Source organism: Calliphora vicina, chromosome 4 (genome assembly GCF_958450345.1).
Source record: "Calliphora vicina chromosome 4, idCalVici1.1, whole genome shotgun sequence".
Classification (NCBI taxonomy): domain Eukaryota; kingdom Metazoa; phylum Arthropoda; class Insecta; order Diptera; family Calliphoridae; genus Calliphora; species Calliphora vicina.
In genome coordinates, this window is record NC_088783.1 from 52,664,016 (window position 1) to 52,681,651 (window position 17,636).

General features: G+C 32.2%; 1 protein-coding gene across 8 annotated transcripts in view; it reads left to right on the top strand.

Annotated features, from left to right (window-relative positions):
* Positions 1-17,636, top strand: part of Nost (Nostrin) — a 140,558-nt gene that overhangs the window by 43,248 nt on the left and 79,674 nt on the right. For 4 of the 8 annotated variants that reach the window (XM_065506678.1, XM_065506682.1, XM_065506679.1 and 1 more), the window contains exon 2: positions 12,029-12,100. The exons of the other annotated variants lie outside the window; for them this stretch is intronic. In XM_065506678.1, the coding sequence (XP_065362750.1) occupies positions 12,029-12,100 (72 nt within the window). The remainder of the gene's footprint in view (positions 1-12,028; positions 12,101-17,636) is intronic. 8 annotated transcript variants of the gene reach the window in all.

The following is a 17,636-nucleotide window of genomic DNA, read 5'->3' on the forward strand; positions in this document are numbered from 1 at the left end:
AAGCCTGCATTTCCATAAACATGATCATTATCATCGTCATTGTCGTATTTACATTTTATAATGTTGTGAGCAGAGGGAGCTCCATGATTTTGCTTTTGTTAAAGCCAAGGGTGGGTATTAAGTTTGTATAGGAAAACAATCATCTTCCTGTTGTGTAGCTGTTAAACATGGATTTTGTTTTTAAAGTGTGAGATGTGCTTGAATGATTTGAAAATACTTAGTCAACAGGTATTGAATGAAATGAATGTATTTAACATTCATGTTTTCAACAGTGTGACAAATATTACTTACTCTATTTGTAAAATAATATGCTAAGAGCAAATAATCTAAAAAATCAATTCAGGTCTTATAATATTTTGAAGAAATATGATTTTAAATGTTCTAAACATTTTTAATAAAGTTTAGAATTAAGAACCCTAAATTGGTAACGATATATTCTGTCTTGTGGAGCATTTGTCAGATTTCAAAATTCCAAAAAGAGGATTTGATTTAAATTACCCAAAACTAGAGATGCTAATCGGGACTGATTTTTGAAAATCCCGGGGATTGGGATTTTCTAAAATCCCGAAAATTATAAGAAAGGAACGTACATATTATGTCTTTACAATTGAAAGTAAATTTTTTATTTAGCAATTAATTTTTAATAGACACTAAAAATCATACTATTGCATCTATGCACAGAGAAAACAGATTCGTGATAGCAACCGAATTTGTTACCAATCGAATGATTCTACCTTAGTGACCGAATTTTACAGTTGTGGCTATAGAATTTTAAAAGGGGTAACAAAAGTTTGGTTGCTTTAATCGAAATTCTTCTTTGTCAACTTTCTTTCTGTTGATAGAATCGAAAAATTCTATGTGTACAACCGAATCATTCGATTGGCAACAAATTCGGTTGCTATCACGAATCTGTATTCTCTGTGTGGTTTCGTCTGCCATTCTGGAACGATTTATTTTTCCGATATATGCTGCTTCCGAAAAACATCTTTCATATTGGCAAAACTGTTTGCAAATACTTATAACAAATCTGCAAGTATTTTCCTCTTGTTCCTTCAGAAATAAAGTGATCTATTTCTTTTGCAAGTTGCTGAATATCACTTTGCGATATTCTGGCATGTAGAATGTCAAAATGGCACACAAAAATGACAATTTCCCCTATTTATTTATGAAAAACGGGATTTGGAAAATCCCAGGATTTAAAATTAAAAAATTCCGGGCTTCGGGGTTTAAGAAATCCCGAAAACCCCGGGATTTTCGGGGACGGGATTCCCCGTTTGGCATCTCTACCCAAAACCTAACTACAAATCCAAACATTTCTGTATTTTATGAAAACTTGGGAGAGTACAGAGTAAATGCGTTCCATTCCAGACTTAAAATAACATAAAATACATATATACAAAAATGTGCTGTGCAACTTCTTCTATTCTCCCAAAGGCTATTGAAAGTAATTCGAAGCTCCTTCTGAATATAACATGAGGATGTAATGACGTGTGATGTTGAATTGATCCTGCGCATACCTCTGTATATTCCACACTATATTCGAAGGTTCTTCCTGACATGACATGGATATGTATAGTTGTGCTATGATGAGTCCACCGATGACATCCCACGTGGAGAACCTTTGCTTGCGTTATTTATCCTAGCCCAAGTGCTGACTATTTCTTTGAGAACACTATTTGTGCTTCGCAATTTATGCGAGATTGCAGTGGATTGAACTGTGTAGGTAAAGCTGGCTGACTTTTTTGGGCCTTTGCTTGAATAAAAAGTTTGATGACACCAGATGTAACAGCTTAAAATATAAAATTTCCTAATCCGCTGGTCCAGGCCAAGGATATCGCTTAGTCCATAAAACCATTGCAGGAAAGGAAGTTGCGTAATTTAGGATGTCATGGGGAGCCTGATGATAAGCTGGATATAAATTGGCTAGGACACCCTCTATGCGGGACGCTTACTAGTATCCATCCCAATCTCAGTGTTGCCAGAACTATTCTTGTTTTCTGAACCAAGTTTTTCTCTGCGTATGGCGTCTTCTAAGCAATGCATCCTGCGCATACCTCTTTATATTCCACTCTATACTGGATGGTCCTTCCTGACATGACTTGGGGAAGTTATGACGTATGATGATGAATGAATCCTGCGCATACCTCTGTATATTCCACTCTATATTCGAATGTCCTTCCTGGCATAACGTGAGGATCTATAGATGTGTGATGTTGAAGCTATGTTGACACCACCGATGACATCCCATGTGGAAAACCTTTGCGTCCGTTCTTTATCCTAGCCCAAGTGTCGCCTATCTCTTTGAGAACTCTATTTGTGCTTCGAAATTTATGCGAGATTGCAGTGGCATGAACTGTGGATAAAAAGCAGGCTGTCAAAGATGATCCTCAAGAATTTGGATAGTTTGCAGTATATAATAAAACAAACCAAAAAAACAATTCGACATAGATTTCGTAGATTTACTATAGATTTCGTTAGCTACCTTTACACTATCTGAGTCCAACAACCGATACAGTAAATTAGTAAGAATGTTTGAAATTAGATGAGAACTCAGTTAGTATAAAGGTAGCCTTAAAATCATCCGATAAATCGCCAAACAACTTTAGAAAAGACGATCGAAACAAGAGCTTCCGTTTCATAACCAAATAACTTAATAAAGATACTGAGGTCAAGTATCATTACTTCATACAATGGGCGTATTATGTCCCCTTATCTGTAGAATAATCGTGGAATCAAAACTGCCGTGGAATCTGAACACTCAATCTAGAGTGTCCAAGATGGCTATGATCATTTATTTATGCAGAAGTTCTATAATGCAGACTTGGGGAATTACTCCCAAGGACACCAGCTTGCTCTTCGAAATGGTGGTTAGGTCTATTCCAAATTTTGGTCCACTTACTTAGTGTCTAAGGGAAATTCAGGCAATATTTATAACTATACTCCCAAACTTTTCATCTATAAAGACTTTTCCGTGTTGATCGCCACTAGACAAAATGTGATGAGAGACTCTCCTCATGAAAGTAGACTTGAGTTCTGCACTGATGGCTCAAAGAGGGTGTGGAAGGAAGGTGGCTTTTATATTGCAGAGACTGGCACGGGCAATTAAGAGGCCCTTCATGTTGTACATTAATAGCACAGCAGATCTGACACTATTACGATTCGATACTGTAGGTGTTCTCTTTTTGCACAATCGGACGGATCTGTCGGAGATGGACTCAGAACTAAACTATCACAGTGGGATCAATGTTGAAGGGCCTAAGTTTTTCACTATTTGATGTGGCAGCCTGTTTAACCTAACCTAACATTCATAACAATTTGAAATTAGACGCATGTAACTAAAAAGTTAACTTCAAAGTCACCAGACAGTGTTGTCCTCATTTATGCCCACACTGTCTCACTCATATTTTGTTGTCCTTCCTTTTTACTATGTCATTATATATTGCTGTCACCAACATATGTCCATTTACTGTCTTACTCATACTTGGTTGTCCTTTCAAAGCTTATCACTACGTCCAGCAAAATGATGGGGTGATATGTGATCTTAACAAAAGTTTTCTATAGACAATGTAAAAAACTAAGTTTTGTATGATCGCAAAAAAAATTTACTGTAGAAAACTGATTGCAGCTAAAGTTTTCTATAGAATTCTGATCGCACCTGAAGTTTTCACTACGTCCAGCTAACTGATGGGGTTATATGGGATCGCAACAAAAGTTTTCTATAGACAATGTAAAAAAACATTGTCTGTACAAAACTGATCACAGCTAAAGTTTTCTATAGAACTGATCGCAAAAAAAATTTTCTGTAGGAAACTGTTCGCACCTAAAATTTTCTATACAAAACTGATCGCTACAAAAGTTTGGAGAAATGATCATGACAAGAGTTTTCTAAAAAGAACTGATCCCAACAAAAGTTTTTTATAAAACTGGTCGCAATAAAAGTTTCTCGTATTAAACTAAAAGCATTAAATGTTTTTTTGTAGCAAACTGATCGCAAAAAAATGTATATAGAAAACTGATCGTAGCTAATGTTTTCTATAGAATACTGGACGCACCTAAAGTTTCCTATAAAAAAATGATAGTAGCTACAATTTTCTATAGAAAACTGATTGAAACAAAAGTTTTCTATCGAGATATGATCATGACAAGAGTACTAAACTAAATGCATTAAATATTTTTTGTAGCAAACTGATCGCAAAGAAATCGCGGTTCAAGTCTTCCATAGACAAATGATCGCAACAAGAGTTTTCTAAACAGAAATGATTACAAAAAATGTTTTCTGTATAAAACTGATAGCAGTAGAAAATTGATAGAATACAATTCAAATTTGTTTATAAAGAACTGATAGCAACAAAAGTTTTCTATAAAACACTAATCTCAATAAAAGTTAGCTGTTCAAAACTGAATTATGAAACGCATTAATTTTTTTTTTTTTTTTTGTAGAAAATTTATCGCTTTTAAAATTTTCTGTAGCAAACAGATCGCAGCTAAAGATTTTCATAGGAACCAGATCTCAACAAAAGGTGTCTATAGAATACTAATATTTATAAATATTTTGTATAGAAAACTGATCTTTACAATATTGTTCTATAGCGAACTGATCGTTTCTAAAATGTTGTATAGAAAAATAGTTTCTATGCACTATATAACAATATCTGGAAGTTCTTGCTATCTGCTTTATACAATAATGTAGTCTCAAGGATAAGAAGGGCTATTTTATGCTGGGCTACCATCAATATATGACAAAAAAGTGACACAACAAAATTCGCTTTCAAAGCAAATGTTTTCATAAAAATTGCATCACTTCATATGAGGCACTCTGTTGTTATTATTGTTATTACAATTAACCAACAATTATGCGGAAAATGAATAAAAATTGCATAAATCTTTTTGTATACAGTTTACTGACAAAAAAACTATGCAACTTGTTTTAATTTTTACTGGCTCGAATTTTCCACATACAATCTGTCTGATGTCCGGAGATGAGTTTAAAATGCAACAGAGCTTAAACAAGAAGCTGATTGTGAAAAGCAAGAATACAAAAAAATAAATGACAGAAACAACAACAGGAAAAAATGCCAATAATGAATGAATGAATAAATTCATAGATGAATATTCAATATTGATATTTACAAGCAACTCAAACATATTTAGTATTGCTGGTATTTCTATTTATTTAAAAAAAAAAATATTGCCGCTTTTGATGTGAAATTTATAATGAGATGAGTTTAAGTTTGTTTTTTTTCTGGTAGCAGCATGACTTTTTGAATTTTTTTACTAAATGACACAACCATTACGAATCAATTTTGTTTTAGTGTTTTTTTTTTCTACTATTTTTTGAAAAAAACGTAGACACCCAATTTAAAACCCACTACAAGATCTTAAACTTTGAAACTATAAAGATAAATAATTAATAGTTTTAACAATGCCTTTTGTTGGAAAACGTCATAATGAACTGGGGTTTATGTTATTGTTGTTTCATTTTAACGCGCTGTTCATTTGGTTTTGTCAATTGCAGTAGTAGTCACAGTGGTTTAGAGAGTTTAAGCAAAGGTTAATTAAACTTGTTGTCTCTAATTCTAAACTATACTCGTTAATGGTCTTAATTAGTTGTGAGCTTTGAACGATTATAAATAATTTAAAGTGAGAAGGTCAAGGGTTAAATATTTATTGATATTTATTTGTTTGTAAAGTTTTCAGGTTCAGTTTAGAAGTGGTAGCTTAAGCGTAGTTTAACTTGTTGGTTATAAACTGACAGTTAGAGAAACAGGGGATTATAATAAAGCCTGTACATTTGTAAAATTGGATAACTGATTGATTATTTAGGTTACTAACCGAAAACTGGGCCACTCTTAAAAACATTGTATGGTTATATAAAATCATATTACAGCCAATACTCATACCAGGCCTGTACGCACCTCTAATTGTTGTTGCTTTTATAATTTTAATTACCAACCGTTTCAAATGAATTTTTAAAACTATTTTTCTATACAAATATTTAAGTTTATTTCTGTATAACAGAATTTACTACCATGCGTTTAAAATAAAATTAACACACTTATCACATTTCATTGCAACAACATACCAACTGACAAAAACACATGGCCATCGTTGCAGGTGAAGAGTACGTTTCAATTATTTTTTTTTTCCTAAAGAATGAATAAATACAAACAAAAATATATATAAGAAACCGAAGCCAACTGATTTTGAAAAGTAAACCAGGCATTTAAAACCAAAAGCAAAAACTACAAATATGAAATGAAACTACTACTACTCGATGTACTTAGATAATGCAACTTCGAACGCAACATGGCACAAAACAAATTGTATATATGGAGTCAGTCGGTAGTCATATAATACCTGCACGTAGCTAAAGAAAAATATTATATGCTTTTACATATAATAATAGATATAAAAAGAATCTAATGTTACCTATATGACCTCGTTTCCGGATTGTCTGGCACAAGCCTTTAATGATAAAGAAGAATATTGTGACGATGTTGACGAACAACTGCCAGTGGAGTTAAATAAACTTCACAAACAGAAAATTATCAAATGGGTTTGTAATCGTAGATAAAATTAGAAACTGTAGATCTGATAGAGCAGGGAATTTTTGTTAATATTGTACTTTTTGGGTACTGATCGCAACACAAATCATTTATAAAAAAAATTGCAAACAAAGATTTGCACAGATCAAGTTTTTTATAGAAAACTGATCACAGACAAGTTCCTTATAGAAAAGTGATCGCAGACAAGTTTTCTATAGAAAAGTGATCGCAGACAAGTTTTCTATAGAAAAGTGATCGCAGACAAGTTTTCTATAGAAAAGTGATCGCAGACAAGTTTTCTATAGAAAAGTAATCGCAGACAAGTTTTCTATAGAAAAGTGATCGCAGACAAGTTTTCTATAGAAAAGTGATCGCAGACAAGTTTTCTATAGAAAAGTGATCGCAGACAAGTTTTCTATAGAAAAGTGATCGCAGACAAGTTTTCTATAGAAAAGTGATCGCAGACAAGTTTTCTATAGAAAAGTGATCGCAGACAAGTTTTCTATAGAAAAGTGATCGCAGACAAGTTTTCTATAGAAAAGTGATCGCAGACAAGTTTTCTATAGAAAAGTGATCGCAGACAAGTTTTCTATAGACAAGTTTTCTTTAGAAAACTGATCACCGACAAATTTTCTTTAGAAAACTGATCACCGACAAGTTTTCTTTAGAAAACTGATCACGGACAAGTTTTCTTTTCTATAGAAAACTGATCACCGACAAGTTTTCTTTTCTATAGAAAACTGATCACCGACAAGTTTTATATAGAAAAGTGATCGCAGACAAGTTTTCTATAGGAAACTGATCGCAGACAAGTTTTCTATAGGAAACTGATCGCAGACAAGTTTTCTATAGGAAACTGATCGCAGACAAGTTTTCTATAGGAAACTGATCACCGACAAGTTTTCTATAGAAAACTGATCACCGACAAGTTTTCTATAGAAAACTGATCACCGACAAGTTTTCTATAGAAAACTGATCACCGACAAGTTTTCTATAGAAAACTGATCACCGACAAGTTTTCTATAGAAAACTGATCACCGTCAAGTTTTCTATAGAAAACTGATCACCGACAAGTTTTCTATAGAAAACTGATCACCGACAAGTTTTCTATAGAAAACTGATCACCGACAAGTTTTCTATAGAAAACTGATCACCGACAAGTTTTCTATAGAAAACTGATCACCGACAAGTTTTCTATAGAAAACTGATCACCGACAAGTTTTCTATAGAAAACTGATCACCGACAAGTTTTCTATAGAAAACTGATCACCGTCAAGTTTTCTATAGAAAACTGATCACCGTCAAGTTTTCTATAGAAAACTGATCACCGACAAGTTTTCTATAGAAAACTGATCACCGACAAGTTTTCTATAGAAAACTGATCACCGACAAGTTTTCTATAGAAAACTGATCACCGACAAGTTTTCTATAGAAAACTGATCACCGACAAGTTTTCTATAGAAAACTGATCACCGACAAGTTTTCTATAGAAAACTGATCACCGACAAGTTTTCTATAGAAAACTGATCACCGTCAAGTTTTCTATAGAAAACTGATCACCGACAAGTTTTCTATAGAAAACTGATCACCGACAAGTTTTCTATAGAAAACTGATCGCAGACAAGTTTTCTATAGAAAACTGATCGCAGACAAGTTTTCTAAAGAAAACTGATCACGGACAAGTTTTCTTTAGAAAACTGATCACCGACAAATTTTCTTTAGAAAACTGATCACCGACAAGTTTTCTTTAGAAAACTGATCACGGACAAGTTTTCTTTTCTATAGAAAACTGATCACCGACAAGTTTTCTTTTCTATAGAAAACTGATCACCGACAAGTTTTATATAGAAAAGTGATCGCAGACAAGTTTTCTATAGGAAACTGATCGCAGACAAGTTTTCTATAGGAAACTGATCACCGACAAGTTTTCTATAGAAAACTGATCACCGACAAGTTTTCTATAGAAAACTGATCACCGACAAGTTTTCTATAGAAAACTGATCACCGACAAGTTTTCTATAGAAAACTGATCACCGACAAGTTTTCTATAGAAAACTGATCACCGACAAGTTTTCTATAGAAAACTGATCACCGACAAGTTTTCTATAGAAAACTGATCACCGACAAGTTTTCTATAGAAAACTGATCACCGACAAGTTTTCTATAGAAAACTGATCACCGACAAGTTTTCTATAGAAAACTGATCACCGTCAAGTTTTCTATAGAAAACTGATCACCGACAAGTTTTCTATAGAAAACTGATCACCGACAAGTTTTCTATAGAAAACTGATCGCAGACAAGTTTTCTATAGAAAACTGATCGCAGACAAGTTTTCTAAAGAAAACTGATCACGGACAAGTTTTCTTTAGAAAACTGATCACCGACAAATTTTCTTTAGAAAACTGATCACCGACAAGTTTTCTTTAGAAAACTGATCACGGACAAGTTTTCTTTTCTATAGAAAACTGATCACCGACAAGTTTTCTTTTCTATAGAAAACTGATCACCGACAAGTTTTATATAGAAAAGTGATCGCAGACAAGTTTTCTATAGGAAACTGATCGCAGACAAGTTTTCTATAGGAAACTGATCACCGACAAGTTTTCTATAGAAAACTGATCACCGACAAGTTTTCTATAGAAAACTGATCACCGACAAGTTTTCTATAGAAAACTGATCACCGACAAGTTTTCTATAGAAAACTGATCACCGACAAGTTTTCTATAGAAAACTGATCACCGTCAAGTTTTCTATAGAAAACTGATCACCGACAAGTTTTCTATAGAAAACTGATCACCGACAAGTTTTCTATAGAAAACTGATCGCAGACAAGTTTTCTATAGAAAACTGATCGCAGACAAGTTTTCTAAAGAAAACTGATCACGGACAAGTTTTCTTTAGAAAACTGATCACCGACAAATTTTCTTTAGAAAACTGATCACCGACAAGTTTTCTTTAGAAAACTGATCACGGACAAGTTTTCTTTTCTATAGAAAACTGATCACCGACAAGTTTTCTTTTCTATAGAAAACTGATCACCGACAAGTTTTATATAGAAAAGTGATCGCAGACAAGTTTTCTATAGGAAACTGATCGCAGACAAGTTTTCTATAGGAAACTGATCACCGACAAGTTTTCTATAGAAAACTGATCACCGACAAGTTTTCTATAGAAAACTGATCACCGACAAGTTTTCTATAGAAAACTGATCACCGACAAGTTTTCTATAGAAAACTGATCACCGACAAGTTTTCTATAGAAAACTGATCACCGACAAGTTTTCTATAGAAAACTGATCACCGACAAGTTTTCTATAGAAAACTGATCACCGACAAGTTTTCTATAGAAAACTGATCACCGACAAGTTTTCTATAGAAAACTGATCACCGACAAGTTTTCTATAGAAAACTGATCACCGACAAGTTTTCTATAGAAAACTGATCACCGACAAGTTTTCTATAGAAAACTGATCACCGACAAGTTTTCTATAGAAAACTGATCACCGACAAGTTTTCTATAGAAAACTGATCACCGACAAGTTTTCTATAGAAAACTGATCACCGACAAGTTTTCTATAGAAAACTGATCACCGACAAGTTTTCTATAGAAAACTGATCACCGACAAGTTTTCTATAGAAAACTGATCACCGACAAGTTTTCTATAGAAAACTGATCACCGTCAAGTTTTCTATAGAAAACTGATCACCGACAAGTTCTATATAAAAAACTTGCCTGTTATCGCGATAAAAATGTTCTGAAGAAAAAACTGAAAACTGATCACAGGGATGTTTCTCATAGAAAAATGATCACAGGCAATTTGCTTATAGAAAACTGATTACCGACAAGTTTTCTATAGAAAACTGATCGTAGATAATATTCCCATAAAATATTTATCACAGACAAGTTTTCTAGACACACCTGATCGCAGCAACAATTTTCTATAATGTGGAAAACTGATCGCAACAAAACTATTCTATAGAAAACGAATCGAATATATGAATGATGTATGGAAAATCGATGGATTCTTAAAAGTATGTTATGGTAGAAAGTACTTAAAAAATGTACCTCTGTTTCTCATTTATTATTATTATTTTTTTCAATTATATTTTACCACATGCATGTATTTTTCATTAGAATCTTCTGCCCATGACTTGTTAAAAACCACATATTCAATTATTTTTAAATTTTTATTCATACCTCTTGCTCTTAGCAGCTAATTTCTAACAATATTTTTTCTAAAACTCCAATATGAATATTATATGGAGTCATAAACTCAACTACGAAGACGTTTCTTTAGTTTTCCTAGAACGTGGTTATGATAACTTTTACAAACCAAACCAAACAAAAAAATTGATGTCATTAATCTGAATGTGTGACTAGAATGTCGGTCACACTAAATTGTATATAAAAAAAAATGAAATAAAAATCTTAAAAAAGAAAACATAAAATGGGGTAAATGGAAAAAAGTAAACAGAAAAAATGGAGCACAAACTGGGCCTGTGCTGTGTGGCTGTTATTACAGCAATTGTCAAACACGTTTGAAACTTTCTTTACAACATAAACAAATAAATAAAAGCCAAGTAAATAAATAATAAATAAAAATAAAAACTTGACAAACATTTTTCTTAAGCATTTACGAATTATAATGTTTGGTTAACGAAAGTAATTGTTGGCTGCTTAAGTAAGTGCCAACAAACAGTGGTTTATGAAAGGAAAAATGCTGAAAAATATAGTTGCAGGTTCGAAGGACCATATAAATTATAAATAAATATAATCACAAATAAGTTCATGAAGCATATTTTAAGACCTTTGGTAATTTTTTAGCGATGTATCTATCATAATATTTAAGTTGTAAACATTATAATCAACTGATCATTATTTGCCTCTAAATTATACACAGTAATATCATTTTAGGAATTCATTAAAATGTTTGTATTCACTGTTTTTGTCTTATATTGTTAATTAATTAGTAGACTATTCTAATATATGAGTAATTTTTCAAATTAACCCCCATTAACACGAAGCCTGGTTATGGCCTAACTAATAGTTAAATTGTCGGTTAAGAATATTTTTGTATGAAAACTGTCAGTTTAACTATTAGTTAATACATAACCAGACTTCGTGTTACTGGGGGTAAGTTAAGTAAAATTATAATTATTTTAAAAGTATATTTAGATGTCTAGAGTTACATATACAGTAAATGTCTCTCTACATTGTTCCATATGATCACACATTGAGTCACTCCACTCATTCAATATCCAACGTGTTTGTCCAATTAGTAAGTTTGTCTGAAAAAAAAAACAATTCAATAACAAAAAAAGGTTTCCTTCTTAATTAATGTAATCTATACTACTTTTTTTCTTCCCCTTTCTTTATACTTTTATCATGTGTCTCTGGGTATTAAATTTCTTCTACTTTCAACTGTATTATAAAAAAAACAAATCAATTTATTTGCCAACAACATTTTGCTGGTACTGCGTAGCTCCTAAGGAACCCTTTTAAATTTCGCAAACGAATATTAAGTGCAAACGATGCTATATTATGGGAAAATATGGTAAGTTTTATTTGGAAATGATTGTATGCTTTACAATAGAATAAGATGATCTCTGACAAGTTTTCTATGGAAAACTGACCATAGATATGTTTTCTATAGAACACTGATTGCAGATAAATAGTCTACGAAAAATGATTGCAGAAATATAGTCTATGAAAACTGACCGCATACAAATTTTATATGTAACACTGATCACAAACAAGTTTTATAGAGAAAACTTATCTAGAACTGATGCAAAACTGTTCACAGAGGTGTCTTCTGTACTATATTCTGAACTTCTATAGAAAAATCATCACAGAAAAGTATTTTCTATATAAAACTGATCGCAGTCTAGTTTTTTCCGGTATAAAAGTGATTCCAGTCAAGTTTTCGATACACAACTGATCGCATACAAGTTTTCTATAGAAAACTTGTCTGGTGATCGTAGACAAGTTTTCTATAGCAAACTGATCATTGACAAGTTTTCTATAGAAAACTTGTCTGGTGATCGTAGACAAGTTTTCTATAGAGAACTGATCATCGACAAGTTTTCTATAGAAAACTGATCATCGAAAAGTTTTCTATAGAAAACTGATCATCGACAAGTTTTCTATAGAAAACTGATCATCGACAAGTTTTCTATAGAAAACTGATCATCGACAAGTTTTCTATAGAAAACTGATCATCGACAAGTTTTCTATAGAAAACTGATCATCGACAAGTTTTCTATAGAAAACTGATCATCGACAAGTTTTCTATAGAAAACTTGTCTGGTGATCGTAGACAAGTTTTCTATAGCAAACTGATCATTGACAAGTTTTCTATAGAAAACTTGTCTGGTGATCGTAGACAAGTTTTCTATAGAAAACTGATCATTGACAAGTTTTCTATAGAAAACTGATCATCGACAAGTTTTCTATAGAAAACTGATCATCGACAAGTTTTCTATAGAAAACTGATCATCGAAAAGTTTTCTATAGAAAACTGATCATCGACAAGTTTTCTATAGATAACTGATCATCGACAAGTTTTCTATAGATAACTGATCATCGACAAGTTTTCTATAGCAAACTGATCATCGACAAGTTTTCTATAGAAAACTTGTCTGGTGATCGTAGACAAGTTTTCTATAGAAAACTGATCATTGACAAGTTTTCTATAGATAACTGATCATCGACAAGTTTTCTATAGAAAACTGATAATCGACAAGTTTTCTATAGAAAACTGATCATCGACAAGTTTTTTTAAATACTAATTACAGATAAGTTTCCCACAAAATCAAATTAATATTTGTTTAATTTCATATGTCTCAAAATATAGCAATGCTATTAGCAAATTTATTTACCCCTTCTACAGTTTCATTGGGTGGCTATGGGAAAATATTAAAACACAAAAAAAAATATTTAATTCTCTAAAAATTTTGCGCAATTATACAACAAGTTTTGGCGGCGTTAGTGGCCATAATTAAATTACAAATTTTGGTAGTATTGCACACATTCTGGTTTGTCTAATGCCTTTTATTTCAATATACTTCTTTTGGTTCTTAAGCAATAAAATAAAAACTAAAATATTAGAACACAACTGTTGCACATTTCACAAGTATTATAAACCATAAAAAGCGTCGTAATAAAATACTTGTATTTATAATATTTATTACGAAGTATTTTTATATAGAACTAAAAAACAATTTTCTTTACTTTGTAGGTCAAATAATGTTCTTTTTAATTTGGTTTTTATATGGTGTTCTAGTTTAGTTTTAAACACTTTGTTAAACTCATAGTCGCTTTTTAAGTTTCTGTCATTTGAGTCAAAGAAATATGGCAACTTGTTTAATTAAAAAATACACTCGAATTTGTGTGCGAAACTAGTTTTAGAATGTTAATGTGCCATAATAATTTGTAGTTAATTCTTTTCAGATTTTTTTCTAAAGGTATTAAGTAATTAATCTCATGTTTTAAATGTAATTAATACTAGTTTTAGTTGTTTTTGCGTATTTTCTTTTATAAAACGTTTCTGGGCTCATAAAATAATTTACGTTTGAAGTTCTTTATTAAACTATTTAAGCTGATTTAATATGTATAAAATAATAATTTATATAGTTTTTAATTTATTTATTGATAATTATTATTTAAATGAGCTGCTGAGTACCGTTAATACGCAGCTGTATTCAAATGCTTGGCAAATTTGAATATTTTATAAAAGGTATTTTTGTAAAGCCTTGGTAATAACGTACAATGGGCCCGATTGCTGAAAAATTGTGAGAATTCTGATCGCAGACAAGCTTCGTATAGTAAGCTGATCGCAGATAGGTTTTCTATAGTTAATTAGGTTTTAAAATAACAGACAAGTTTTCTATAGAAAACTGATCGTAGACGTGTTTTCTATTGAAAACTGATCGCAGACGTGTTTTCTATAGAAAACTGATCGCAGACATGTTTTCTATAGAAAACTGATCGCAGACATGTTTTCTATAGAAAACTGATCGCAGACATGTTTTCTATAGAAAACTGATCGCAGACAAGTTTTCTATAGAAAACTGATCGCAGACAAGTTTTCTACAGAAAACTGATCGCAGACAAGTTTTCTATAGAAAACTGATCGCAGACAAGTTTTCTATAGAAAACTGATCGCAGACAAGTTTTCTATAGAAAACTGATCGCAGACAAGTTTTCTATAGAAAACTGATCGCAGACAAGTTTTTCTATTGAAAACTGATCGCAGACAAGTTTTTCTATAGAAAACTGATCGCAGACAAGTTTTTCTATAGAAAACTGATCGCAGACAAGTTTTTCTATAAAAAACTGATCGCAGACAAGTTTTCTATAGAAAACTGATCGCAGACAAGTTTTCTATAGAAAACTGATCGCAGACAAGTTTTCTATAGAAAACTGATCGCAGACAAGTTTTCTATAGAAAACTGATCGCAGACAAGTTTTCTACAGAAAACTGATCGCAGACAAGTTTTCTATAGAAAACTGATCGCAGACAAGTTTTCTATAGAAAACTGATCGCAGACAAGTTTTCTATAGAAAACTGATCGCAGACAAGTTTTCTATAGAAAACTGATCGCAGACAAGTTTTCTATAGAAAACTGATCGCAGACAAGTGTTCTATAGAAAACTGATCGCAGACAAGTTTTTCTATAGAAAACTGATCGCAGACAAGTTTTTCTATAGAAAACTGATCGCAGACAAGTTTTTCTATAGAAAACTGATCGCAGACAAGTTTTTCTATAGAAAACTGATCGCAGACAAGTTTTCTATAGAAAACTGATCGCAGACAAGTTTTCTATAGAAAACTGATCGCAGACAAGTTTTCTATAGAAAACTGATCGCAGACATGTTTTCTATAGAAAACTGATCGCAGACATGTTTTCTATAGAAAACTGATCGCAGACAAGTTTTCTATAGAAAACTGATCGCAGACAAGTGTTCTATAGAAAACTGATCGCAGACAAGTTTTTCTATAGAAAACTGATCGCAGACAAGTTTTTCTATAGAAAACTGATCGCAGACAAGTTTTTCTATAGAAAACTGATCGCAGACAAGTTTTCTATAGAAAACTGATCGCAGACAAGTTTTCTATAGAAAACTGATCGCAGACAAGTTTTCTATAGAAAACTGATCGCAGACATGTTTTCTATAGAAAACTGATCGCAGACATGTTTTCTATAGAAAACTGATCGCAGACAAGTTTTCTATAGAAAACTGATCGCAGACAAGTTTTCTATAGAAAACTGATCGCAGACAAGTTTTCTATAGAAAACTGATCGCAGACAAGTTTTTTATAGAAAACTGATCGCAGACAAGTTTTCTATAGAAAACTGATCGCAGACAAGTTTTCTATAGAAAACTGATCGCAGACAAGTTTTCTATAGAAAACTGATCGCAGACAAGTTTTCTATAGAAAACTGTTCGCAGACAAGTTTTCTATAGAAAACTGATCGCAGACAAGTTTTCTATAGAAAACTGTTCGCAGACAAGTTTTCTATAGAAAACTGTTCGCAGACAAGTTTTCTATAGAAAACTGTTCGCAGACAAGTTTTCTATAGAAAACTGATCGCAGACAAGTTTTCTATAGAAAACTGATCGCAGACAAGTTTTCTATAGAAAACTGATCGCAGACAAGTTTTCTATAGAAAACTGATCGCAGACAAGTTTTCTATAGAAAACTGATCGCAGACAAGTTTTCTATAGAAAACTGATCGCAGACATGTTTTCTATAGAAAACTGATCGCAGACATGTTTTCTATAGAAAACTGATCGCAGACAAGGTTTTCTATAGAAAACTGATCGCAGACAAGGTTTTCTATAGAAAACTGATCGCAGACAAGGTTTTCTATAGAAAACTGATCGCAGACAAGGTTTTCTATAGAAAACTGATCGCAGACAAGGTTTTCTATAGAAAACTGATCGCAGACAAGGTTTTCTATAGAAAACTGATCGCAGACAAGTTTTTCTATAGAAAACTGATCGCAGACAAGTTTTTTTTATAGAAAATTGATCGCAGACAAGTTTTTTTTATAGAAAATTGATCGCAGACAAGTTTTTCTATAGAAAACTGATCGCAGACAAGTTTTTCTATAGAAAACTGATCGCAACAATTTTCTTCAAAAAAGTTATCACAGACTAAAGACAATTTTTCTCAATTCTACCAATTTTTGAGCAGTGTGATCGTATCTTAACACTTTTACTTTCAAAACAGGCACACTTTTTTTTAGTATTTCCACCAAAATTAAGCCGCAAACAAATTTATTAATCTTTACAAATGCCAACACATTCCCACAGACCAATTATTTAAACTAAATTATTACCATTATTTCTTTAAAATCTGTTTCTTTTTATGTTTTACTTTAAGATAGAGAAACAAAAACTACCACAAAAAAAAACGCAATCTCTAACACACCATCCAAACATGTCGGCAGCAATTGTAATACAGCTGAAAAGTATTATAGCAAATAATTTAAATTAAGGAGTGAGATCGAAAAATTCTTAACACACGTTTTTCATTACATTTTTTAACCCAAGTATTATTTGAATTTTTTTTTGATCAAGTTACCTTTGAAAAACATGTCAGTTATTATGTGTAATGTCAATTATATTAATTTTTTTGTTAATCTGATTAAAATGAGTGACCAGAAAAAAGTGCGTACTGAAATTATTAAATATTTTCAACAAAACCCAACTTGGTCTTACAAAAAGTTGGCCAAGCATACAAAGGTCTGCCGTCAAACTGTTTCCAATGTTATTAAACAGTACCGGGAGAACTTGTCAGTTGATAGAAAACCTGGTTCAGGTAGAAGGAATGGTCCACATGATGTTTCTAAAGCCAAAAAAATAGAACGCATTTTCAAAAGAGCTCCCAACACATCCGGTAGGAAAGCAGCCCGGTTAGCTCAGTGCTCGGACTATTTGGTACGAAAAGTTAAAGCTAATGCAGGTTTAAAAACATACAAGGCTCAAAAAGTTCCTGACAGGAACGCTACTAAAAATTTAGAGGCCAAAAACAGAGCACGGAAATTGAAGTCAAGTTTTATAAAAAAATATTCTTGCTGCAT